The sequence below is a fragment of the Quercus lobata genome, chromosome 10 (genome assembly GCF_001633185.2).
Source record: "Quercus lobata isolate SW786 chromosome 10, ValleyOak3.0 Primary Assembly, whole genome shotgun sequence".
In the NCBI taxonomy this organism is placed as follows: Eukaryota; Viridiplantae; Streptophyta; class Magnoliopsida; order Fagales; family Fagaceae; genus Quercus; species Quercus lobata.
In genome coordinates, this window is record NC_044913.1 from 21,655,883 (window position 1) to 21,682,524 (window position 26,642).

The window sequence follows — 26,642 nt, forward strand, 5'->3', positions numbered from 1 at the left end:
CTACAACCAACAATGAGGCAGAGTTTAAAGCCTTAGTGGTAGGACTGGACCTTGCTAAAGTAGCAAAAGCCACAAGTATCATTGTTTATTGCGACTCTTAGTAATCACGAGTTAGGTGAACTGTGACTACGAGTGCAAAGGTGAACGGATGAAGAAGTACCTAGAGCAAGTAAGGAAGCGGGTAGAGAATGACCTTTAGGCCAAGTTTGTTCAAATCCTAAGGGAAGAGAATGAGCAAGCAGACCACCTTGCCAAGGTCGCATCAGTAGAACACATGCTCATCTCTATTAAGGTACTTTCTTTTGTTCAACTTTTGCCTATAATAGATGGCATGGTTATGCAGGAAATAGGTTTGGAAGGCAACTGGACCACACTAATAGTTTCGTATTTGAGAGATGGCACACTACCCGACGGTAAAGAGGCCGTAAGGAAGTTGAAGGTTCAGGTGGCACGATTCGTCATAATAAAAGACATCATGTATAAAAGAGGATTCTCCCGATCGTACCTAAGATGCCTAACTACCGAGGAAGCAGATTATGTCATAAAGGAAGTTCACGAAGGAATCTGCGGGAACTATTCGGGATCACGGTTATCAGTACACAAGTTGATTTAAGCAGGATACTATTGACCTACCATGCAGAAGGATGCCCAAGCTTATGTTAAAACCTGCGACAAGTGTCAAAGGTTCAACAACATCATTAAACAACCAATAGAAGAGCTCACTTCAAAGACAACCCTGTGGCCTTTTGCTTAGTAGGGGCTGGACCTTTTACTATTGGCCTTTTACTATTGGCTTACCATGCAGAAGGATGCCCAAGCTTATGTTAAAACCTGCGACAAGTGTTAAAGGTTCAGCAACATCATTAAACAGCCAATAGAAGAGCTTACTCCGATGACAACCCTACGGCCTTTTGCTCAGTGGGGGCTGGACATCATGAGCTCATTTCCAACTGCAATAAGACAACTTAAGTTCCTAGTGGTTGGCATAGATTACTTTACAAAATGGGTGGAAGCTGTAGAACTAGCCACCATCACAGAGAAAAATGTACGAAACTTCGTCTGGAGAAAAATTATCTGCAGGTATAGAATCCCTAGAGTCTTGGTCTCAGACATCGGAAAGCAGTTCGACAACCAGTCATTCAGGGATTTTTGCTCACAATTGGAAATTAGGAATCATTACTCCTCACCCGCCTACCCTCAGGCCATCAGGCAAGTTGAGGTCACGAACCAATCCTTACTCAAAATCATCAAGACTCAGCTTAAGGGGGCACAGGGTATATGGCCAAACGAGTTGCCAAGTGTACTATAAGCATACAGGACAACAACAAGAACACCTACAGGGAAACACCCTTCCGAATAACATACTGGAACGAAGCTGTTATCCCTGCTGAGATCAGACTCACAAGCTTCATAGTGGAGAATCATGATGAGAGTAGAAATGATGAGGCCATGCGCCTACAGCTGGACCTAGTAGATGAGGTTAGAGCAATAGTCGAACAAAGATTAGCACGATACCAGGACCTCATGGCCAAGCACTATAATACCAAAGTTAGGTACAGAGACTTTCAAGTTGGAGATCTTGTCCTAAGGAAGGTGACGAGCATCACAAGAGATCCCTCTCAAGGAAAGCTAAGGTCCAATTAGGAAAGACCCTACAGAATCACTTTGTGGCAGAGGAAAGGCACCTATCACCTGGAAACACTCGACGGTCAAAAATTGTATTACCCATGGATCACGGAGCACCTAAAAAATATTACTAGTAGACTATAGCATACAGACCACCACTCCTCATTTCTAGTCTATTTCTTCTTAGTCATTTTTATTGTTTATAGCACTTTTAGCTTATGCACTTGTTTACCATAATAAGAGGAGTTATTTAGATATATCATGCGCATACATATATATATATATATATATATATATATATTTATTTATTTATTTATATTTCTACAAAACCGCATCTACGACTAAGTCCTTAAGTGGATAAATACAAGGAAATCCTAAGGGATAACTTGAAATTTATATAAGTCCTTAAGTGGACGGATTCAAAAATTCCAAGGGATAACTTGAAATTTATACTTAAGTGGATGGATACAAATAAATCCCAAGGGATAACTTGAAATTTATATAAATCCTTAAGTGGACGAATTCAAAAATCCCAAGAGATAACTTGAAATCTATATGTCCTTAAGTGGACGGATTCAAAGAAACACCAAGGGGTAACCTAAGATTTATAAGTCCTTATTGAAACCCCAAAGGGTGAGCTTGAAAATTACATAAGTCCTTAAGTAGATGGATTTAGGGATACCCAAGAGTACCTTGAGAAACCTGTTAAGTCCAATTTATGAAATGAACGGATCATTGCAACACTAGAAGGTTTATTAAAGCCTCGTATATAAGGAAGACGGACGATAAGCTAGAAAGTTATTTATTAAAATCCAAAGGTGGATGGATGATGTTACTTATAAAGTAAAACAAGTCCTGAAGCATTGACGGATGCCTTAAAGACTGATAGGCTGAAAAGCTAAAAATTTTGAAGATAGACAGAAACTCTAAGATAAATAAACTTATAAAGTAAAAACCCGAAACTAGTGAGCAATGTTAAAAAATCACATGAACATCGTTTTCAACAAGGATTTCCTTATACAAAGATAGAAAACAAAGAGACTAGTTAACAAAACTACTAAGGCTGGTCGACGAGGGTCTTTTCATTCACTACTTGTTCATGCCCAGATGGCTCATCCTCCTCTCCAATAAAATGGGTCTCATCCCCAATGGACTTGACCTGCCCATCTTCAGGAGCTGCCTTACCTTCACCCTGAATGTTAGGCATGGGGCTGGCCTCGAACATCTCATCTGTACCTTTATGGTCGACGGTTCTAGCCGGAGTCTAGGCCACATTGTCCAGAGACACTTGCAACACATCTAGATCGGGGTAAAGTATTTTAACTTGACGGAGGCACTCCTGAAAACCATTGTCATAGTAGTCACTAAGCTCGATAAGAAAGCTGTTAGAGTTACGGAACTCTGTCTTCCCGTCTTCCTTAGCCTAATAGACTTGCTCCCTGAATGTGGAAATCTCCCCTCCTTGTCCTAGAGCACTTTCTTCAGTTCATCAGCAAGACTCTTTGACTCTTCTAGAGCTTTCTTGGTCATTGCTAGCTTTTTCACTTGTGTTTCTTTCCAAGCCCTAAGCTCATTCAACTTCGTCTCGGCAGTCTGAACTTTCTCCTTCAAGTGGTTGACTCATTACTCTCGGGCCAGACAACAGTCCTTCAGACCTTTCATCATCAACAGCCCTTGCAAAGAGTTAGAAGAAGGTTACAAATAAGAATAGTTAAAGATGGGCCACAAGTTAAACTGTAATAAATAGGTGTAAGTGGACACCTACTAGACGGGGGCAACATACCCCAAGTTCTATCTAAAATGGACATGTCCTACCGTTCATTAGGGTAGCACACCCAATTGTCTCCCTAGACGAAAAAATAACGGTTCTTCTAGTTCCAGTTGGAGTCAAGGGTCTCGTACACTAACCTTAGCAATGGTTTCCATGCCAGGAAAATATAGATGCCCTAAGACTTAGTTATCTCAAAGGTTGATAACAGTGGAAGAACTCCTCCACGGTTAAGCGACAACTCCTTTTACTTAAGACCCCATACAATACCTCGGCACCAAGAAAGATTCTCCAAGCATTTAGAGCAATCTGGGTGACGACTAACCCTAAATATTGGGCCAGACGATGGTGAAGTGCACTTCTCAAATTTGTGTGTCAAATAGATGGGGATATCAACAGGAATTTGGTACCTATCTTGTAAGGTGTTGAAGTGACTTCTTTGTATGGTCGAACTAAAATTGTTGACCGTCCATATTAGGGGGAGGACGAAGTTCCTAAGGCCGTCGAGGCTAACAACAATTCTAAGCGAAGACTCGTCGCTCTCCTCGTCGCCTGGAACTTCATCCACATCACTCCTTGACCTTCTTTGTCCAAATCCTCATCTTCCTCCTCGAAAGATGAATTAGCAGACGGATTCCTTTCAAGGTATGAGGAGTCGGGGTCGCCTTGACCTGATGGGTACACTTCATCGTAGCCCGCTCCTTCGCGGACACATGACTGTTCACTTAATGCTTTACTAAACATCTATCCCACCTACAAATGATAGAGAAATTCCTAAGACTCTACAGGTCTATATACACAACGGAGCACATAAGACTTAAGGAAAAGAAGGAATAAGGAAAGATATATATAGGACGAGAGCACTTATAGGTGTACGGTGCAAATAGAAGATGGGAGTGGTACGGTGAATGGATGCGCTGAGATGACGGATCGACGGATTCTCGTAGGCAACGGTCGAGCTATGACACTGGGAATCAACAATAAAAGGTAGAAATGAAGGAGGAAGGCCACATATATATAGAGAAATCGCGCGCAAGATGAAGCCACTCTTCAATTCGAGTAACCAACCACTAAAATTGTGTCACTTGTCCCCTCAGCATTTATGACTCTTAACTACCTTGTCAATCAAAACACAACTCCCTAGAACTAGGTGAAGCAGTCACCCCACATGTCCGTCTAGAATACCAGGTAACGGACCTATGGAGCGAAGGGGCAACTGAAAGGGATAAATCCCAAAGCAGACGAATCCAATTAACGGATGTAGTCATAAGTGACGGAGTCACCAAAATAGACGGCTTAGTTATTCTACCAACCAAAGAATTAGTAGACGGGCTCATAACCTGGATGGAAAGGCAGGGCGATGGATGGACTCCTTATAGTAGACGGATCCAAGGGAGACAGTTTTTTGAAGCCGGTCTCCAAAAATCCTAGTATTGAAATATCTTACATTCTACGCCTGACCATAATTAGAGGAATCCCTACAAGGAAAGGATCTTATAAAATACGATTATTAATGAGAATCTTCTCTACAAGGAAATATCTTCTCCACCAAGAAATGGAGGTTAGCTCTACACTACTATAAAAACCTCAAAGCCCTCATAAATCAAGGTACGCACAATTCCCCAGCTCTAACACTCTAGAATTGTAAAAATTCTCTTTCTAACTTAACTTTCAGAAGGTATCTGGCCGGTACCACACCAGTACTCTTTGTAAGGTCTTCTCTGTGTTTTCGTTTCCTAGGTTCTACCAAGAACACGTGAGGACTGTTCGACTCACTGATGATTTTTTACATCATCAGGGTTTAACTAAGAGAAAGTAAAGTATGAGGTATTTACTCGTTTCCAAAATATTAAGGGGGAAATTGCTTGATTTTAAAGTGTCGGGAGAGAATTGTGAACTATCAGGAATGCAAAAGATGGAAAGTGTTTTTTTTTTCCCAAGTTGTTTTTCGTGTGTAAAACTATGTGTTTTTTTTTTTTTTTTTTTGTAATTTTTTTTATATATACTTAAAACGGTGTTTAAAAAAAGAACCAAAAATACAAAAAGTAAACCCAAGAAATTGCATGTAAAATAGTGAATTCTGGCTTAATAAAATTGACAAAAAAAAAATTCTAGAAATACAACAAAATGCTACAACATTTTCACAATACTTTATGATATTTTATTTTATTATTTTGACCTATAAGGAACTGACACCTCAAAAATAGAGAAAATATTGTGACAATTTTTTGTGTCAATAGTTTATTATTTTAAAATTAAAAAAAAATAAAAAATGTCGTGCCTGCTTATATCTATACTATTAATAACATGATTCCTTATTGGGTTTCAACATTTTGCATACTAAAATATCCTTTCACAAATTCTTAAACTCTCTAAAATACCTCTATCTTTTAGTTAAATAATTATAAATTAAAAAAAATACAAACAGATTAAAAGAGTAATTTATTGATCCTAAGTTTTAGGTTTTTTTCTTTATTTTTTCCATTCGGCCTAAAACGTAGGACATTATTTCTTTCTCATTTTTTAACATTATTCCACGTTACCTTACCCTTTTTTTTTTTTTTTTTTAACACAGGGTTATTTATATATCACTTTTATATATTATAACACTAAAAAGAACATTATTGTAGGCGTAAGACGCGTGTGATGAATCTAGTATATATATATATATATATAAAGCAAAGTCCAAACTTCAAACTAAACTCAGTGTTTAAAAAATAAAAATAAATAATAAACTAGAACAAAAGCATCAAACAGTGAGTTTTGCTCTAGCAAATTGAATAAACCGAAAAGGTACTGTGGATAAGCCATTGGCCCTTTCTATATATAAAAATATAGATACATATAGAAAAAAAAAAAAAAAAAAAAATCACTAAAATGGGTTAATATCCAAGCGAAAAGTCAAGAGAGAAAGAGATCACTAATGGTTACAAATCCAAGTCTAGAGACTTTTTTTTTTTTTTTGGGTTAAAAAAAAAGGGTTAAAAAGGGGTGACCAATATAGCTTCCTTACCTGGACATGACCATAGTAACACCCTATCTGCTTCCAGACAAGACCCCATACTCCCAATTTGTGAGAAATTCACTTATTATTTTTTGAATCATTTGAGATGGAGATGAGATATAAGAAGCAACAACACATAGTTAGTTGTTGAGGCTTGAATTCAAGTCTTGAGAGTTGTTGGCCCGATATTTTACTAATTAGACCACCCAAATGTTGGTAAAAAGTCTAGAGACACCCACATACTATTCTTACTTTCAATTGTGATGGCCCTAGGGAGCTAAATGTTAATTAAGATAAGTATTGCACTAGCACTATATGCAATAGCTTTTCATAATTGAGATTGAGAGTAAAAAAAGCTACATTCAGGGCGTATTTAGATACCGCTTATTTGCTGAAAACTGAAAACTTATTGCTGAAAATATTGTAGAAAAATAATTTGTAAACCATAAAACATTGTTGTTGGTTTTATTGGCGATTGGCTAATCCATGAACAGTGCCATGAGATCAGCCAAAAAAATGCAAAACATGCATTCATCCCTGGACTGCCGCAATCCAAACACACACTCAATCTCAATTTTTGAATTAAAAAAAAAAAAAAGAGTAAAAAATGCTTAAAAGGTTAAAAGTAAAATATATATATATGAAAGAAGCAAAAAATTGTATGAAAAAAAGAAAAGAAAAGAAAAGGAATTGTGCCTGATCTCAATCCGACGTCGTAGCAACTCACTCTGAAATTACATGAGCCAATGCCCATCCAACACGGCGAGAAACAAAAAAGTTGGGAGTCAGCATCAACTTTGAACTTTCTGTTAAAAAGTCAGTCATTCAATCTTGAATATGTGCATACAAACTCAGTTAGCCATATCTGGTCTTGCATCTCTGCCTCTAAAACTCTTCAATTCCCTTACCAAAAAAAAAACTGAAATGGATGTGTTGAAGGCCACTAGTTGGGAGCAGGAATCATACCCAATACCCAAAGACTTGGTGTTCGTTCCCCTCTTAGCTCTCATCTTCCCTACAGTTCGCCTTTTTCTTGACAGATATGTTTTTGAGGTAAATTCTTTACCAGTTTTGTCTCCTATGCTTAATCCTTTTTTTAGAGTACTATCCTATGATTTTGTTTGTTTGTTTTTTTTCTTATAACAGAAATAGTCAAGTGTTGTTGTTTTGTTACTGTTATGTAAGTACGGCAAAGTTCAGTCCGATACTAATCGTTCAGATTTGATCATTTCTAGTTGGACTTGTTTGTATTATTCCTTCAAATGTACTTGTTTGTATTACTCTAGTGTGAGCTCCATTTTGAACTGTTTTGTATTTAGTATGCTTTTTTTAGATTATGATTATGGTCAATCTCACTAGAAGAATTATTTATCATGTGATCTACCTTACCTTTTATTTTATATGGCATCAGTTGCCTGTTATCTAGGGAGTGAAATAAAATTTTTGTTACTGTAGGACTTGTAGTGATACATTTATGTTTAAAGATATGTTGAAAAGTTCTGTATCAAGAATTCATCAAATAGAGAAAAAAAGTGCAAGTGCAATTAGAGTCTTTATTAGAAAGTAAGAAAAAATAATATTTTTGAAGTATGCACACAATGCAAATGTTAGAATGAACAAACCCTTGCACTCCATGCTTCCCCTAAAACTGGTGCAAATTTACTATCATGCCCACATAGTTGTAGATAGAGCCAACCAAGCTGCAAACACTCCTTTTGTTAGAACCACTGTCAGCTCTGACTTGGTGAACGATTGAAATTTATGGAGTGCAAATCTGACCATCTGAGCTTATCCTGATGGAGTGATGATGTTTATATGCGTGCTTTGCTGGTGACTATCATTCATTTGGCAAGAATGCTGTGGTCTTTATTATTTTCAGTTGTAGTAAATGGTTCCTTCTTATGTGTGACATCTAAAGTCTGAAGTTCATTAACCCTTCAAAAACATTATTGAGTTTCCTTTCTGTATTTTTAAAAAAAATTTATTTAAAAAAGTCACTTTACAAGATCTTGTTTATCGGAATGGTTAGCTTAGTTTGAACCGGATGTTTGCTTGTTGCAGAATTTAGCTAGACGATTGATTTTTGGAAAGAATCATGCTGTATTGGACGTCTCAACAGATGTTAAGAGGAAGAAAATCAATAAATTCAAAGAGTCAGCATGGAAATTTATCTATTTTCTTTCTGAAGAGCTTCTGGCTCTTTCTGTCACCTATGATGAGCCATGGTTCACTAATACCAAATACTTTTGGGTAGGACCTGGAGATCAGGTCTGGCCAGATCTGAAAATTAAGTAACTTCCCACACTCATCATACAGGGCATTTATCAATGTCAAAGTCAAGTTGTAGAATTGGCTTAATTTAATGTTTGATCTTTCATGTAATTTTTCTTGATGAAAATGATTTGCATCTCATATGTTTAGGCATAACCACATAATTAACCCCTCTTGCTCTGATTGACAGATTAAAATTGAAGGGATTGTACATGTATTCTGCCGGATTTTATTTGTACTCCATCGTTGCTTTGGTCTTTTGGGAAACAAGACGTTCAGACTTTTTGGTATCAGTGGCTCATCATGTAGCAACTGTTATATTAATCACGTTGTCATACATATTTAAGTACGTTTAGAGGGCTTCAGGCTTGATTTTTCATTTTGTTACTTTAAGATGAATTGTGTGCAAATCCTGATTGCATATGAAAAGGAATGATTAATGGCTGTCTGCAAAGCCTCATCTTTTCATGCTAAAAAGAATCATTAAATGTTGGGCGTGCTCTTCAGCTGATGATTTTACATATAAACATTTCCTAACTTTTAGATTAACAAGATGCACTGTCTTCTTTAGCTCATCTAATCTGCTTTTGCCACCTGCAGGTTTGCTCGTGTTGGTTCAGTTATTTTAGCTGTCCATGAAGGAACTGATGTGATTCTGGAAGTTGCAAAGATGTCAAAATATAGTGGCTTTGAGGGGATGGCAAGCATTTGTTTCGTCACGTTCGTTTTATGTTGGACTGTACTCCGCCTTATCTACTACCCATTCTGGATAATTTGGAGCACTAGGTGACTTTTACATGTAGCATGAACCTATATACCAATACTTATTGAGAGCCTCCTTACCAGTGTTCTATTGTGGCATGAGCAACAAGTTTATATATTGATAAGAAATCATGAATTTGTGTGTGTGTGTGGGCGCACTACATATACAGATGCCTGGTCATGAGTAAAACCAATTATTATCATTTTGCATAACTTAACTCATTTTTTTCCATAAGGAATTTGAGGATCGCTCCTTTAATTTTTTCAGGACAAGATGACAAAATGTGCTTTTTTCATTTAATTTTCAATGGCAGTTCTTCTTTTTCTTTTTTCTTTTTATTTATTTTTTAAATGTAAAGAGACTACCCTTGTGTGTTTTTCCAACTCTAATTGCTGCTTCAGGTTTCTGCAATATAAATCTTTCTCCCATATCGTGTGTGTGTGTTGGGGTGTGTGAGTTTATATATTGCTCTGCGGAACTAGGTGTTGCATGCACTTGTGGTTTTGGCATGTTGTATTAAGCAAAAAAATAAATCTTTCTCCTATGAATTTCAGAACTGTGCTTTTCTCATCAAAGAATTTATCCATTGTGCATTAAATTTGAGTATAGTTTTAGATGTGGCCTTTTCCTACTAGAATTTCTTAGTGTCACATGTATGAAAAACACAGTTATCCATTGTACTTTCCCTGCTTTTGATTATTCTCCCTAAAGAGGTCAGCTATGTTTCATTTCTCTCTGGCAGCTATGAAGTTCTTTTGACCTTGGACATGGAGAAGCACATGATAGATGGATCTATATATTATTATTTGTTCAATACTCTTCTGTTCTGCTTGCTCATTATTCATATCTATTGGTGGAAGTTGATGGTTATAATGGTGGTGAATCAAATTCATGCACGAGGCCAGATCAGTGATGATGTTAGATCCGGTAAGTAGCATAATTTTATGGTTTTGGTACTTGCACATAGACACCTGCACAAGCATCTACTGTGAGAAAAGATGGGGGGTGGGGGCGCGGGAGGAAGTATAAATGCACATAAGAATTATTTAATTGAAGACGGGCTAAGGGGCAGAATCATTGTCATATACTTGCATTCACTGTGCTATGTGCGTTACACTATATATTATTGTTACCCGTATCAACTAAAGAGAATAATAAAATAAAAATAAAAATAATAGGAGATAGTAATGTACATAGTTTCATTGTATCCATAGCAATTGGTTGATTAGCAATGAGAATTTTCAGTAACTTTTGTAGGCCCAAGGGATTTAGATTTGTGTTTGGTTTTAATCATGTTTTACTTAGAAACCTAGACAAACCAAGGCCATTAATGGCCGTTTTATTTTAGGGCTAATATTTAAATTTCAGTACATTCATGGTTAGTGATTTAAAAATATATATATATATATATATGTATATATATATTTTGCTCGGAAATTTTATTGAATTAAATTTGAAATTGTCCAAAGTCTTGGAAAAGCTATAATTGAGAATATGCATCACCCTGTTTGCTACTAGTGAATAATACAGTACCATTCTGACCATTGCAGCCCTCTGACAGACCATTTTGTGTATGGTCATTTTGATTTCAATATATTGGCTGGTATTATTTTTCAATCTAATACACAATTCCTGAGAGATGTTAGTCATGTCTTCACCATAATGTTAGTTAGAGCCGGTATCATAGTTCAAAATAGTTTGATTGTCCCAAGAGAAATTGTGCAAATATTCATTGCATTGAAGTTGCAGTTGTTTTCGTATGTTTTCAAAATGGCCATCACAAAGCTAGTTGTAATAAGGACGTGATATGGGATAGGAAGAAATATGCTTTATAGCTGTCACCTAAGTTCTGCAATCTTGGATGGCTTTGTTTTCTGCAGATTCTGAAAGTGATACTGAACACAATGATTGACAATCAAGGAATATTGAAGAACACCAAGGGCGTTTTGCAATGATAGTTTCCTTGCTTCAGCATGATTTATGCTGCTATTTTTCAGGCAGATAGACGTCTCTATGCTACTTTTTCTCATCAGAACACTAAGATACATTGGGCTGTACTGGTCTGTTATTTATATAACTAACGGATGTCCTGCGCAATACGCGTGTTCATTAATAGTTATTTTAATATATATATATATATATTAGATAGAATTTCTACTTTAGCCTAATCTATGTGTATGTGTGTGAAGTTCTTTTCTAGAGACTTGAATCCCGATTCTTACCCCTGCACCTCACAAACACTTGTGAAGTGACTATCGCACCAAATGTGTGTGTTAGTTATTTATAATACTCATGTGTTATAATGTTTGCCAAATTAATTTTGATTATGTATTATATGTCATTAAAATAATGAAGAAAAAAAATTGAAATATATACAATATATCCATATATAAGTAACCATAATTAATTAGACCCTAAAAATGCCATTAAATGCCTATTGAATTTTTTTTATCCATATATTTGGTTCTTACATTTGACATTTTCAATATAAAAATTCTTATTATTTCTTTTTTTAAAGGATTATTTATTATTTATTTTTTTATAAAGAAAACACACGAACCTTTGAAAGCTGAACATCTAAGATTTATAATTTATAATTTATAATTTGCAAAACTAAATATACATGTCCAGAGATTAAAAATATAACACGAATTGAACAGAGAAAAATAAAATTATATCATTTCATATCTTAAGTTTAATTTTGCATGTATCTAAGTACCTTAATCACTTACAAAGATGAAGCACTTCACAAAAATATAAATAAAAACAAATAACGCATATAAAAGCTCTATGTCTTCCCTAAACATACCTTTAAGAAACCCCAAATGTTGTTGAGGCATTGCATCAAGCTTTGATAGAGTTGTTGACAGGTTTAGATCATATGCACCTAAAACCAAATCCAATTTCATGTTCTTCTTGGCACTGACACACTCTCTCTCTCTCTCTCTCTCTCTCTCTCTCTCTCTCTCTCTCGTTTTCGGCTCTTCAATATTTTGTGAAACTAAATTATAAAATAATTTGTGTTATAACGTGAAAAACTAACATTGAATGGAGAAAACTTTTTATTTTTTTAAATTAATGAAATTTGAAGTGGAAGAGTTCAAGAAGTTGAAAAAGGGGGTAGAACCAAATCTCTTCATCTTTTACATTTATGAGTTAAACTGGTCATTGATAAGAAGATGGGATGATGTGAATGCCTAAATGAAATACTATTCATACAACACGCTACATGACGGAATCTCATACTCTCCTGCATGAGTTTTTTGCTTTTATATAAAGAAGCATTAAGTGAGGTGAAAGACTGACAATGTTGAAATAGATACCTTGGGCAAGACTGCGGCTCAATATCAAGTTATCAATTATAAAGCCAGACAAAATAATTTCCACATGAAGTTAAAAAAAAAAAAGCAATATGGAATTTAATTCATAAAGCAATGACTTTTAGAAGGGCCTCACCTTCCGTTCTTTCCATGTGGCCCAAGCTTTGCTTCTACTTTGTGAGCATCTTTTCACCAGAAAGGGTTAAATGCACCATTGCGTTCTTTTGACGCTCAAAACTGGGAGGAGCCTCTCAGCTTCCAACAGTTTACCTCTTTTAAGCTTTAGCTCTCCTCTTGTTGGAATATTCACATTTGAATGGTGTGATTGCTTAAGTGATCTAGTCCAACATCACTCAGTTAACAGTGAGAAGAATAAGTGGTAACATTGTTGAGTAAACCCTCTTTCTTAAGTTTTGGGGTGAAGAAATTAAAGTTGCAAAGCAGCTTTCTTTAGTGCCAAGTCTGAAATCCTCCATCTTGCATCTTCACTTTTTTTCAAATCAGAAATATAGTCAATAGAGGTTCTACTTAAGATAAATCTATATAGAGATAGATGATCAATATCATTTAAAACATTAGGCATAGTTCTAATATGAAACAATAAAGTCTCTAATTGTAGAAGGTGCGATGTTACTAGCTGTAGCGGTAGTTGCATAATAACCCATTTGTCTTTGCAAAACATCTCTAATTGTCCGTATGGAATCCGCTTATTTTGCTGAAACTGAAAACTTTTTACTGAAAATACTGTAGATAAAAGTAAAAGTTAGATGAAATAGTACAACGGAACCTATAAATAGTACCAAAAAGTGCAGTAAGACTTATCACTACAAAAAGGGGTCTATAACTGCGTTTCAAAAACGCGGCTATAGACCCCAAAACGCAGCTATAGGATATAACTGTGTTTCCTATAGCTGCGTTTACAAACCTGGCCTATACTATGCATGAATAATACCAAAAATAAACTGAATAGTAAAATAAGTTGACAAAAATAATCTTTGCTGAATGGACACTATCTAAATACTCTCTGCCTGAGCCCTCTATGAAACAGGTTGCTCTCTTTTTCTTTTTCTCTATTTTAAAATTTTACTTCTATTACATTTTACTTGTGCCGTAATGTCTTCCAATAATCTCAGGTAAATAAAAAATAAGTTAAAGGTTTCCAGATGTTTGAACGAGACAAAGAGTCATACAATATTATTATATTATAGATGGGTCATGGGTGACAATTGAACTCATCCTCGAGTACATCTACTACAATTCGATTTTTGTAAGCAAGAAAAGGAGGATATTCTTTGTTAGCATATTCCCATAAATAAGTATTACATAGTTTTATGTAATATTATGGGTTAACATGGTTTTGTAATATCATGGTTTTATTTTTCTTCTTTCTATTTTAATATGTATACGAGCCAAAGTTAGTGGCCATTTGGTAGAGAAGTTTGAATATTGTTGTTTAAAATGATGTGGATAATGTAGTTTAAAAAATGTTGTCAAAAATACGTATTTATATTATTCATAAAGAGAAAAATGCGTTTGGTAATGTGTTTCAAATAGTATATTTTAGTGTTAGAAATATAAGTTGTGTGATTGGTTTGTGTTTTTTTTTTTTTTTTTAAAATAATAAAAAAAGCTGACAACAACACTGTTTTGAATTGAGATGCCACGCTGCACTGACGCGTGGGAGAGATGTTACTGAGATGCCACAATGCACTGACACGTGGTAGAGGAGACCATCTGCACAGACGCATGGGAGAGAAGAGTGAGAGTTTACTGTCAGGTGGGCCCAGAGTGCTTCACTCTCTACGGTAATATGTTAAACATAAACTCAAATAACACTTGTTCTGAATCACTTACCAAACACATAGTTCAGCATGAGGCCCACATGTTTGGGTGTTTAAACAGTAAATAACGTTGCTGAAGTGTGCATACCAAACGGGGCTTTAGCCTTTTAGGATTTAATAGTCATATGTTGTACACAATCACGCATTCATTAATGTCATCAACATTTAATTATATCATTTGGACATTTTAAGATTCAAGAATGATAAGCATGTTCATCATATATTCAAAACCCTTTTGCATTATCTCATACAATGATCATAAACTAACCCTGACATGCATATGCATCATATTTCATCTCATGTAATCTGGTTATATAATATATTATAAACCCGGTTTAAAACACTAATATTACTATTTTTTTGTGTGTTCTAATAAGTATTACTTTTTACTCAAAAAAAATAGGGATGTTTATCCCACATTGGTTGTGTGTGTCTAGTGTCCGTTGCTTATAACCCCTATCTATAACTACAAAGGTTAGACTATTCTGTAGTTATACTATGGTTATATAATGTATTATAAATCAGGTTTAAAACACTAGTATTACTATTTTCGTGTGTGTTCTAATAAGTATTACTGTTTACTAAAAAAAAAAAATCATATTTCATTTCATAGCAATGCATCTCATCATGTTAGGGTTTCTTTCAAAAATCATATTTAATTTAATGGTTGATCAATTCAAGGTATTGGAGGTGGAAGCCAAGGCAGCCGAGGAAGGGATTATATCATTATACTAGCAAGGGATTTAGGTCTTGGGGAAGTGGTTGTGGAAGATGATTCCATGACAGTAATGTTTGCTCTATCAGGTGTAAATCAATTCCCAATCTCTATCCAAAAAGTGGTACAAAGCTCTGTAAGTATGCTCTGAAGTTTTAAGGATTGGGAAGCAAAGTATGCTGGTAGGAATAGCAATGTTGCTGCCCATCAATTGGCTAGGAATGCGAAATCAGTTTCAGATACTGTTATTTGGGTGGAAGACACTCCCCTGTAATTGTAAACCAAGTGCTCTTGGATGTAGCTTCAATGGGCCGTTGCCCCTATTAATGAAATTTCAATGAGTTTGGCGTTCAAAAAAAAAAAAAAAAATTCATGGTATTTATGGATTTTGTGTTATGGAGGATATATATATATATATATATATATATATATATGATGAGGGGATGATATATGTTAGGTATAGTAACCTAATTTATCTCTACAGCTTCTCATAAAAAAAAAATAAAAAAATAAAAAAATTGTGTCTAGAAGGTATTTTTTCTCACCACATTTTTCCCTTCTTTGTTGATTTGCCTTTTATTTATAGAGGGAGAGGTTTTATAAATTTAAATGTCATTCCTATCCCTCTGTCTCAAAACATTTAAACTCACATTTACCCCTAGGTCATCTATCTATATATATATATATATATATATCTAAAAAACTAAAATGTATCATTTATTATTATTACGTTTCAGTTAATCCACTTCAGCGTTTACATCATTATCTTTTTTTTTTTTCTTTTCAATTTTCCTATAATTATTTTTAACATTCACTTATTTTTTTTATATTTACACTTTCTCTAACTTTTCTCCATCTCTTACCTTTTCATCTCCTCACTACCCTCTACCTTAATATCACTATTCATCTTTTCCTTCATCTTCCTTTATTTTGTCTCTTCTTATTCATCCTCTCTTCCATTCTTTGCATAGTTTTCTCCTTACAAAAAGATTATTTTCTCTCTCTCTCTCTCAAATTTTTTCGTAGAGTTTTTATTTTTCTTGCATCTCTACTTAGGGTTGATGAGATTTATTTTTGTGTTTTTTTTTTTTTCATTGATTGTTAAATGTTATCCTATTATTGCATTATAAAGAATTAAAGATAGTATATAAAAAATATTATTATTTTATTACATAGCATGATTTGGATAATTTAGTATTTATTGTTATATTTTTTATTTTTGCTTTTCTTTTTTTCTTCTCATCTTATTTTGTTCAACATTGAAATAAGATGAGACCCTCCATATCATTAAATTATTTATATTTTTTCATCTTTTTTATTTAAAAAAATTTAAAATTTAATATTTTACACTTTCTCATTCCCTTTACCTTTTCATCTCCCTAAACCCTCTACCTTAAAATATATAAATATATATATCACTCTTCCACTTTCTCTTTATCTTCTTTTATTTTGTTTCTTCTTATTATCATCCTTTTCACATAAATTTCTCATTCACCCTTCCATTCTCTAGGCACAATTTTCCCTCACAAAAAAAGGTTATTTCTCTCTCAATTTTTAGGTGGATTTTTAATTTTTCTTGCATATCTGTTTTAGGTTGATAAATTTTTGTGTTCTTTATAACTTTATTTTAGGTTGGTGCAATTTAGTTTTGTGTTATATATATATATTTTTTTGTTAACTTGATTATTATTATTATTATATTACATAGCATTCTTTTGATAATTTGGTGTTTATTATTATATCTTTTATTTTTACCATTTTTCTTCTCATATTATTTTATTCAACATTTAAATTTAGCTATATCCTCCATATCATTAAATTATTTATATTTACTCTCCTTTTTTTATTAAAAAATTAAGCATATAATATTTTACTTAAATTTGATAAATAAAATTGTCTTCATAAAGTGGAGTAAGGTTAGGGAAATACTCATTCTCAAACCCAATACATTAAAGGAAAAATAGAACAAAACAAATGTCAATTTAGAAACACTTAATTAAAACAAATTAATGAGTACATTAAACCAAATATAACATAAAGAAACTAATAATGTATATTTAATGCCATAGAACCATCATCAAATTTTGGAAAACGATATGTTGCCAATGGAGAGAGAGAGAGAGAGAGAGGGTAAAGAAAAGAAAAAAAAAACAAAATAATAAAGAGTAAAAAAAAGACAAAAAAATCATACGTCATTGGTAGACGTTAATTGAAAAACAAAGAGGTTATAAGGAGAAGTAAAAAAATAAAATTGAATTGTCCATACGAAAAATATTAAAAACTTTATATATAGTGTGGTAAAATAATTCGTTACATTCACTTAAAAAATTAAATCAATAATCAACAATTAAATACAATCATGGTACTAAATTTAAACTTAAAACTAACCAAACTTTAATCGTGGAAACCATATTTCCATGTTGGGAATATTACACAAAGTAATAATGGAAGAACAAGATTAACACAAAAGACAAATAGAAAATAGATAACTTGGAAGTATAATATCATTTTCCTTAAATAATATTTGCCCCCCACACTATTATTGCTAAAGGGTTATCGTAAATTTGTCCCCAGGATACAATCAAGATGTTAGATTCTACAGATAGCAATTCTAGAGAATGACCACAAGATTTCTTGTGTTTCTCTCTAACTTACTATTTTGTGGACATAATCCTCTATTTATACCCATAGAGTTATATTTCAAAAAAAGACACGTATGGAGAATTAAAATGTTTCATAAAACTGTTCATAAGACTTGAAATCTCTTCAAGCTCTCTGAACAGTCACCAGAAAATTCTATAGAAAATCCTGTTTTTCGACTTTCGATCAATCGAGTGCTCTTTTCGATCAATCGAACAGGAATCGAATAACAATCGATTCATCGAAAGACTCCAGGATTATTTTCTTACCATTTCGATTGATCAAGCCAAAATTTCAATCGATCGAAAATGCTATATTTCAAATTTTCACTTAGAAATTCCAGAACTTTAATTTTCACTTTAACAACTTTATGAAACAATATTCTTCAAACTCAAATATCATTATTACAATCTATCCATGTATATACCTATATATATATAACATTCCAATCATAACTAAAAAGGTGATGTGGGAGGAACAAATCTTTCCCCAATTAAGTATTGTGGATTGAACAAATTTGTGAGTGTGGCATCGGCTCTTCGACCCATTCCCAAAGCAAACAATTCTTGATTGGGGAAAGATTCGTTCCTCCCACAAAAAGGCGCCTTTTGGGGTTTAAGGGGAAAACCCCACCTTCCCCCTGCTAGTTCAGTAGATTTGCTCAGGAGTGCATAGTGCATGCGATGCGCTACAGTTGTTGAGACTTGCTCTGTGATCACACACACTATGGTACACCCTTCCTTAGGTGAGGTGCTTATAAGGTAAGGGTGTGAGGCATCTCTCCCTGATGTGGAATTGAACAAATTCGTGAGGGTGGCATTGGCTCCTCGGCCCATTCTCAAAGCGAACAATACCTGATTGGGAAAAAATTCGTTCCTCCCATAGGTGATATTATCAATAATAATAGAAATTGCATAAGAAATAAAGTTTTTATTTATTTTTGTTTTTTTATAGAAGGAATAAGAAATAAAGTTAGAAAATTTTAAATCCTTTTTTTGACATTTCATTTAACCTTTTATATATATATATATATATATATATATATATATATATATAATGAGATCACCAAAAAAAATTATCACGAGTAACGCGCAAGTTTATGGCTAATTTAGATAAAAGTTTAAATAAAAAAACATATTAGAAAATTCCAAGATTAGAGCTTCTGAGTAAAAGTGCCAATGTGCTAATTAGGGCCTTCAGAGGGCCAATCAACACTTCCACTTTGGATCAAAGTGGCGATCGACTCAGTTTTTGCATGATTTTTTTATTAGCTTGAGTGTATATTTCAAACCACTTTTAAGCCATTTTATATTCAGATTACCTTCGGAGGATAATTAAGGTTTGAAAATTTTAATTAATCACAATTTTTATATGATAATTAATTAATTATTCAAAAACCATGATTATTTATAGGAATTATCATATGCATTTATTATGCCACTGTCTTAAGATTAAAACTGTGGGGGGTAAAATTCGCCAGTAAACTGTGGGCCGTGGAACCCGTACAAAGCCCAACCATAATAGGAAGCGAAAACACAGGTAGAGGACCCCCACCCAACCATGTTGGGCCGGGCTTGTTTAAGGGGCATCCGAGGAGGAGTGCCTCCTCGGACGCACCAAACGGGAGTCCAATTCACACCCTTTACATGGTGAAAGGTCATCTAAAATCAAAGGAAAATACTAGACGTTCAGGGGGCAACCACAACTGCCGCATTAATTGCAAAGAAGCTACTTTTCCAGCCGCATTAATGTGGAGAGGACAGGAGAACAGTATTATCTTGGCCAGTGCAACTCACAGAAAAGGGGGAGGATGTCCTATGGGACAGGCACTCAAGTAGAGGCCCAGATGATCAACAAGTGTAGGGTCATTATCATTCAAAGGATGCTATATAAGAGAAGAAAACCCCCATGATCAGGGGATCGGAGGCTGGGGAGCAAAAAGTAAAGAAAGGAAGAGAGAGAAAGAAAGGAATTCTATAAACGAAACTTTGGGGTACAGCCCTACGAATTGTTATCCCAGGAAACCTAATGAAGCATTCCCACGTTCAAATGGTTGCATGGCTTACTAACAACTACGTTTACTCTGTCAAGACCTAGTTCTACGTCCCACTCTCTACAAATTCATTGTTGAGGGTCTTTTGGGCCAGAATCGCTCGCTCGCCGGGCTTGGGCCCCAAAATACTCCCCTTACAAAAATAATGAAATTTTGACATTTAATTAATTGTTTAGGAAAAAATAAAAACTAACTAATTAATATTAATCAACATGAATATAATCTTAGATTCCAAGAATGTATCTTAACTGTCAAAACTTGATGTGTGACTTTATCTTTTGGTCCAATTTTTCATTTTTGCATTCAACGTGTCATTTTGATCGCTGTAAGCTCTTATGTATTTTGGAACTACGTTTTTGTTCATCTAAGAGCATTTACATCAGCTCTTTTAAAATTTTCTTTCTATTTTACAGAAAGAACATACTTTTTTTTTTACACAACCGCTTTTACAAAACACCCATATTAATTTATATATTTTAAACATTTGTTTCAATAAAATATTCATTCTTCTATATTTTTTTAATTATTTCCTTCACACACACACACACTCTCTCTCTCTCTCTCTCTCTCTCTCTCAAAGACCCAACACAACCCAAAATCACCAAAAACCTACCACAATCAACAGATCAACCCACACCCACCATCAACCCACCTAGCCACCATCAATGGATCAATCCCACTAATGGATTAGCCACCATCATCAACCCACCATCAACGGATCAACCCGACTAACGAATTAGCCAGCGCCCACCCATTATCAACCCACCTAGCCACCATCAATGGATCAATCCAACTAATGGATCAGCCACCATAATTAACCCACCATCAACGAATCAACACCACAAATGAATTAGCCATCATTAGCCCACCCATCATCAAGTAACTAGCCATCATCAACCCACCACTAGCCCATCCATTGTCAACCCACCATTTATCAAGCAACTAGTCTCCATTAACCCACCCTTGTTGACTACTTGACCCATATATATATATATATATATGTATATTTTGGTTGAGCCAGGCAGTAAAAGAGGTTGGGTTAAGTGGTGGTTTTGTGGTTGATTTAGGGTGGTGGTTTGGAATGAAGGAAAAGATGAAGAAACAGGGAAGGGAAAACGAAGATTGAGGGAAGAAAAGAGATCAAAAGAGAAGAAGAACCTTGTGTGAAGAGAGAAAAAAATTAAATAAAAAAACCAAGGAGAAGAGGTACGCAAACAGAGAGAGAGAGAGAGAGAGAGAGAGAGAGAGAGAGAAAAGAAAGAGAGCAAGAGATAGGAGGACTATGGTAAGAAGAGAGAAAAAAGGAAATTAATTAAATAATTGATACATTGTAGCTCTTTTGTATATTTGCACAATTATAGACAAGTTGATGATATAGGTCAATTTGGAGAGAAATTGTGTAAATTCTACATCTTTTTCTGCTATGCACAATGTCTACACTTTGCTATAACGGTTCAAATGACATTTCTATTATTTCTTGGTTAAAATTACCATTTTACCCTTGATTCATGAATATATTACAAAGTGGGGTGACTACACTTTGCTATATTAAATTGTGTATTACACAGAACCTAATATAGGTTATGTATAGGAATACATTAAACTTAATATGATAACCCTAAAATCATAATAACCCATGGTATTATAAAACTCCATTAACCCATGATATTACAAAACCATAGTAGCCATGGTATTCTTCAAAACCATAGTATACTTATTATTTATGAGAATATCCTGATATATTCTAACATCCCTTAAACTTAAGGTGGAAGTTGGATGAAAACTCAAGTTTAGGAGGAAAATATTTTAGCGCAAAAAGGGTCTTCAATGCCTATCAAATGATTGGGAACCACCAAGAATTGCAGGAAAAAAAGCACCATCGTAGAGGAAGAAACCTGCGACGTGTGTGATGCATGTGAAGGACTCTTATGGAAAATAACCTAGGTTTGAATCCCCTTTCTGCTTGTTGTTTGCAAAAAAAGGAAGAAGAAAGTCCACCGATTTTCAAGGTCCAGAAAATTTTCATTTTGTTTTCAATCCTTTATTGGGTGATGTTGCTACTTGCTAATAAAATTTGAGAGAAGTTTCTCTTCTATTCTCTACTGGATGTCAAAGTTTTTCTTGTAGATTTAAACAATCCAACGTGAATGTGGCTTTATTCCTAAGACAAACATGTTACGTTTCTTGTGCCGACCCGTTGCAACAAAAAACAAGGTATCCTTTATAAAAGGTGGAAAGCGCAACCCAGATGAAAGAACATTAATAATGGGTAAGATGCCATGGTTTGAGCCAGTCCAATCTTTACTTTGCACTTGGATTGCTTTTTTGGCAGTTCTTTCCATGTGGATGAATTTTGTTCAGCTTTTCCCACATTTTGGCAGTTCTTTCCATGCGGTCCACTTTCTTAAAGATCTCCAATGAGAATATAGTCGTTATATCATGATTCATGAATCCAATCTTCAAAAAATTCAAACGTGTAATTGCTTCAGTGTCATGACATAGACTCAAAAACTACAACATATCTGTCTCACTCTCAAGAATAAACCTTAGAATCAAGAAGGGACTCATTGAATTCATAAAGAAAACTTTGAAATCCACTAGAAAATAGAAGAAGATAAAACCTTTCAGAAAATTTTATTAATTAGTAGTCTGAAGTGACGCCCAAGGGGCTAAAATCTCTAATTTACAGGAAAGAAGTTTCTTTTTTTTCTTTTCTTTTTTTGGAGAATGAACCTGTGTGATTTTATTAAAGTAAATCAACTACATCTGATTGTAAAACAGAAACAATATGTAATGGGGCATCTTCCATCCATACTTGAAAATCTGATACGCGTATAGCATGTTTCACCAATCTATGAGCTACACTATTGCTGTTTTTCTTATCATGAGAATATAACAATCTTACAAAATTATTTGCAAACACCTTCACATCCTCTACCAACAGACCTAATGGGGATAGAGTATGCTCCTCTGACTTCAATGCTTGAATCAGACCAAGAAAGTCACCTTTGAGAATAGCACTTCGGAAACCCAGTTTGTGCGCAAACGATAAAGCTTTTAGTGCTGCCAAAGCTTCTATCTTGTCAACCTTGTAAGCTTGGGTAATTTTATTAGAGCAGGATGCCAAAACAACCACCCCGATACCTGACATGTTTGAGTCTTTGAAAACGGCGCCATTAAAGTTTATCTTAACAAATCCCACTGTCGGAGTCTGCCACCTAGTTCCACCATTTCCCCTGCTCACTTGCACTTCAGTAACCTGCAAATTTGCTCGGTATTGTGCTAGCATTAATTTTGATTGTTCCGCAACTTAGTGAAGCATGTTAACATGTATAATGTTATGGGCTTTAGGCCCAACTAGATTACTTATATAGCACACATTCTTGTATTACACTCTTACTTGTACTGCACACATATTCCTCATATATATAAAGGCATTTGTGTATATTCTTTAACTAAGAAATACAATACCATTGCATTCAGTATTTCTAACATGGTTTCAGAGTCATTGCTCTAATTTTCTTGTGTCTTGCAGTCCTGTCTTTGTTGGTATTTTCCACTGCCTCGACTTTTTCGGTCAGTAAACCTTTTCCGTTCCCTCTCCTAACAGCTCCACCACCGTCAGAGGTGCCAAGGTTGAATCTTCACCATCAGAAGCTTGATCACCACCACCAAGATCACTACCTCCGTCGGATCTTTCACATGAGACATTCGATTAAGACAAAAGAAATATCACCATGTAGATTTTCAACTGATCTACACAAAACCGTCGGAATCATCATCATCTGACCTTCCACGCGCCGCCACACGTCAGTCAAAGATTCGGCAGCTTTTCCACGTGCCTTCAGTGTTGCTCCGATCATCTCACTGCCGCCGTCATCGGAATCATCTTTCTTTGATCTACATCATCGGAGATGCTCCACGCGCCCTTACACGCCGACTAAAGCAACTAAAGTTTCGGTGAGGATTGAACCACGCGCTCACCCACCCCACGCGCCGTGGGGTCACTTATTGATGTCATCGCTGACGTCATCATTGCCATGCTAGCCCTAGTTGACGTCATCAGATTACGTCATCTTGCTGATGTCATCATTGGGAGTTGACCGTTGACTGTTGACTTTGATCGTTGATTGTTGATTTTTCCTCAGAGTTGACTTTTTTGCAATCCAGGTGCTCCTTACCCAATTTTTTGCGTAGATTTCATTTTTGCAGTCCATTTTTGCATATTTTTCTTCGAAATGAAGAATAAGGACAAGTCTTCTTCCTTTTGCAACAATCGTCGCTGACAATCCAACAAACGTTTTTGCAATTTTTGCAAACGTTTTAGGCATAATATTGAGACTTGCTATTAATGCAACAAATTAGCTGTTTCCATTTTTGCTGCTACAGTTGCTAACATTGAGAGTTTCTAACCTATGGCTCCCATCTCTACAAAGTCTCAGTCTTCTAGAGCCACTTTCACCATTTCCAAAGGTGACCTTGTAAATATCATCGCCAATGTCATTCGTATGGTTGGTAATGCATCTTATTCCTTTTCTCTCTTAGCTTTATCTAGTATGTCTCCTATCTCTTGACTTATGGATTCTGCTTGTTGCAATCACATGACACCTTACTCGTCCTTATTTTCTAACCTTAAAGCTGCATTGCACCCTTTTAATATTTGCATAGCAAATGGTTCCCAATGTCTAGTCATAATATAGGTTCCGTTGCGACCTCCAATCTCTCGGTTCCTGGAGTCTTTAATGTTCTTGACCTTTCTTATAATTTATTTTCTGTTGGACAATTAGCTAAGTTAGGTTATCGCATTATCTTTGATTATTCTGAGTGTATTGTGCAGGATTCGAGGACGGGACGAGAGCTTGGGACCGGTCCCAGAGTTGGGCATATGTTTCCCGTGGACAACCTTTGTCTTCCACTTGTTGCTCCTGTTTTCATTGCTGCAGCTGCTGCAGTTCCTTCTATTCCTTCCCTTGCACTTTGGCATGCTTGACTTGGTAATGTATCTTCTTCTCGAGTACAACAATTGGCTTAGAGGTTTGTTAGATTCAGTGTCTACAGAAAATTTTGATTGTGTTTCATGTCAGTTAAGAAAACAACCAACTTTGCCTTTCAATACTAGTGAATCAATATCCACTGATATCTTTGACCTTATTTATTCTGATATTTGGGGGCCTTCCTCTGTCTCTAGTATTGGTGGATCTCGATATTTTGTTGTCTTTGTTGATGATTACTTTTGCTATAGCTGGATTTTTAATATGAAACATCGTTCTGAATTGTTGCAAGTATATTCTAATTTTGCAAAAATGGTTGAAACTCAATTTTCCAAACGTATCAAATTTTTTGATCTAATAATGCTCTTGAGTACATTTAATATGCTTTCCAAGCTGTTTTGCATTCCTATGACATTGTTCATCAACTAACTTGTCCAGGTACCTCTCAACAAAATGGTAGAGCTGAACGAAAACTTCGTCATATTCTTGACACTATTCGTGCTCTCCTTCTCTCTGCCAAAGTTCATGCTCCTTTTTGGGGCGAAGCTGCTTTTCATGCTGTTCATACTATTAATCACATTCCAAGCCCTATCATCCAAAATCAAACTCCATATGAGCGCCTTTTTAGGTCACCTCCAGACTATCACCACCTTCGCTCCTTCGATTCTGCTTGTTTCGTTCTTCTTCAGCCACATGAGCATAACAAACTTGAGTCTCGATCAAGGCTTTGTTGTTTTCTTGGCTATGGTGAAACTCAAAAGGGGTATGGGTGTTATGATCCTGTCTCTTATCATCTTCATATCTCCCGCAATGTTGTCTTTTGGGAACATCGCCTCTTTGTTGAGCTCTCTTACTTCCGTGCCTCCCTATCTTCCTCTTCTGTCTTAGATCTCTTTCTAGATGAGGCATATATTCCTTCTATAGTTGCTCCTGATTCTCCTATAGACTTCTCTGTCCAACCACCATATATCACTGATTCCTTTCCTAGTTCACCCTTTAATGAATAGGTGGAAGATGAACAGGTCGAAGATGAGCTACCCAACCCCAACCCTAAGCTTGGGTCTCCTGCTCCTGCTCCGCCTGAAGATCTTGCACAAGACATTCCACCTCATCACTTAACTCGGTAAGATCTATTCCTGCAGATTTACTTGACTATCATTGTTACACTGCCTTTGCTACACTACACAAGCCTCACACCTATCATGAGGCTTCCACTGACCATTTATGGTAGCTTGTAATGAAAAAGGAACTTGATACATTATCTAAAAACCATACTTGGGGTTTGGTGACATTCCCTCTTGGGAAATCTGTGGTTGGTTATAAGTGGATTTACAAGATTAAGACTCGCTCTAATGGGTCCATTGAGTGCTACAAAACTCGTCTTGTTACAAAAGGGTTAACACAGGAGTATGGGATTGATTATGAAGAGACCTTTGCTCTGGTTGCTCGTATCTCATCTGTTTGTACTCTCTTAGCTGTTGCTGCTGCCAGTAAATGGGACATTTTTCAGTTGGATGTCAAAAATGTATTCCTTAATGGGGATTTAAGTGAAGAAGTTTATATGCAACCTCCTTCTGGTCTCTCTATTGATTCAAACAAGGTGTGTCACCTTCGACGTGCACTTTATGGCCTTAAACAAGCTCCACGAGC

The 26,642-nt window shown here is 35.4% G+C and overlaps 1 protein-coding gene across 1 annotated transcript; it reads left to right on the forward strand.

The window, feature by feature from the left end:
* The first annotated feature begins 7,201 nt into the window (after window positions 1-7,201).
* Window positions 7,202-11,529, forward strand: LOC115966095 (ASC1-like protein). The gene is made up of 6 exons (XM_031085437.1): window positions 7,202-7,451; window positions 8,460-8,689; window positions 8,860-9,015; window positions 9,270-9,455; window positions 10,175-10,359; window positions 11,313-11,529. The coding sequence occupies exons 1-6, from the start codon at window positions 7,236-7,238 to the stop codon at window positions 11,342-11,344; spliced, it is 1,005 nt and encodes a 334-aa protein (XP_030941297.1). The 5' UTR covers window positions 7,202-7,235; the 3' UTR covers window positions 11,345-11,529.
* Window positions 11,530-26,642: the final 15,113 nt, after the last annotated feature.

Coding starts and splice junctions, on each gene's coding strand:
- LOC115966095 (XM_031085437.1), top strand. CDS start 7,236: ATGTGCATACAAACTCAGTTAGCCATATCTGGTCTTGCATCTCTGCCT. Junction 7,452..8,459: donor TTGACAGATATGTTTTTGAG/GTAAATTCTTTA, acceptor TGCTTGTTGCAG/AATTTAGCTAGACGATTGAT. Junction 8,690..8,859: donor TGGCCAGATCTGAAAATTAA/GTAACTTCCCAC, acceptor TCTGATTGACAG/ATTAAAATTGAAGGGATTGT.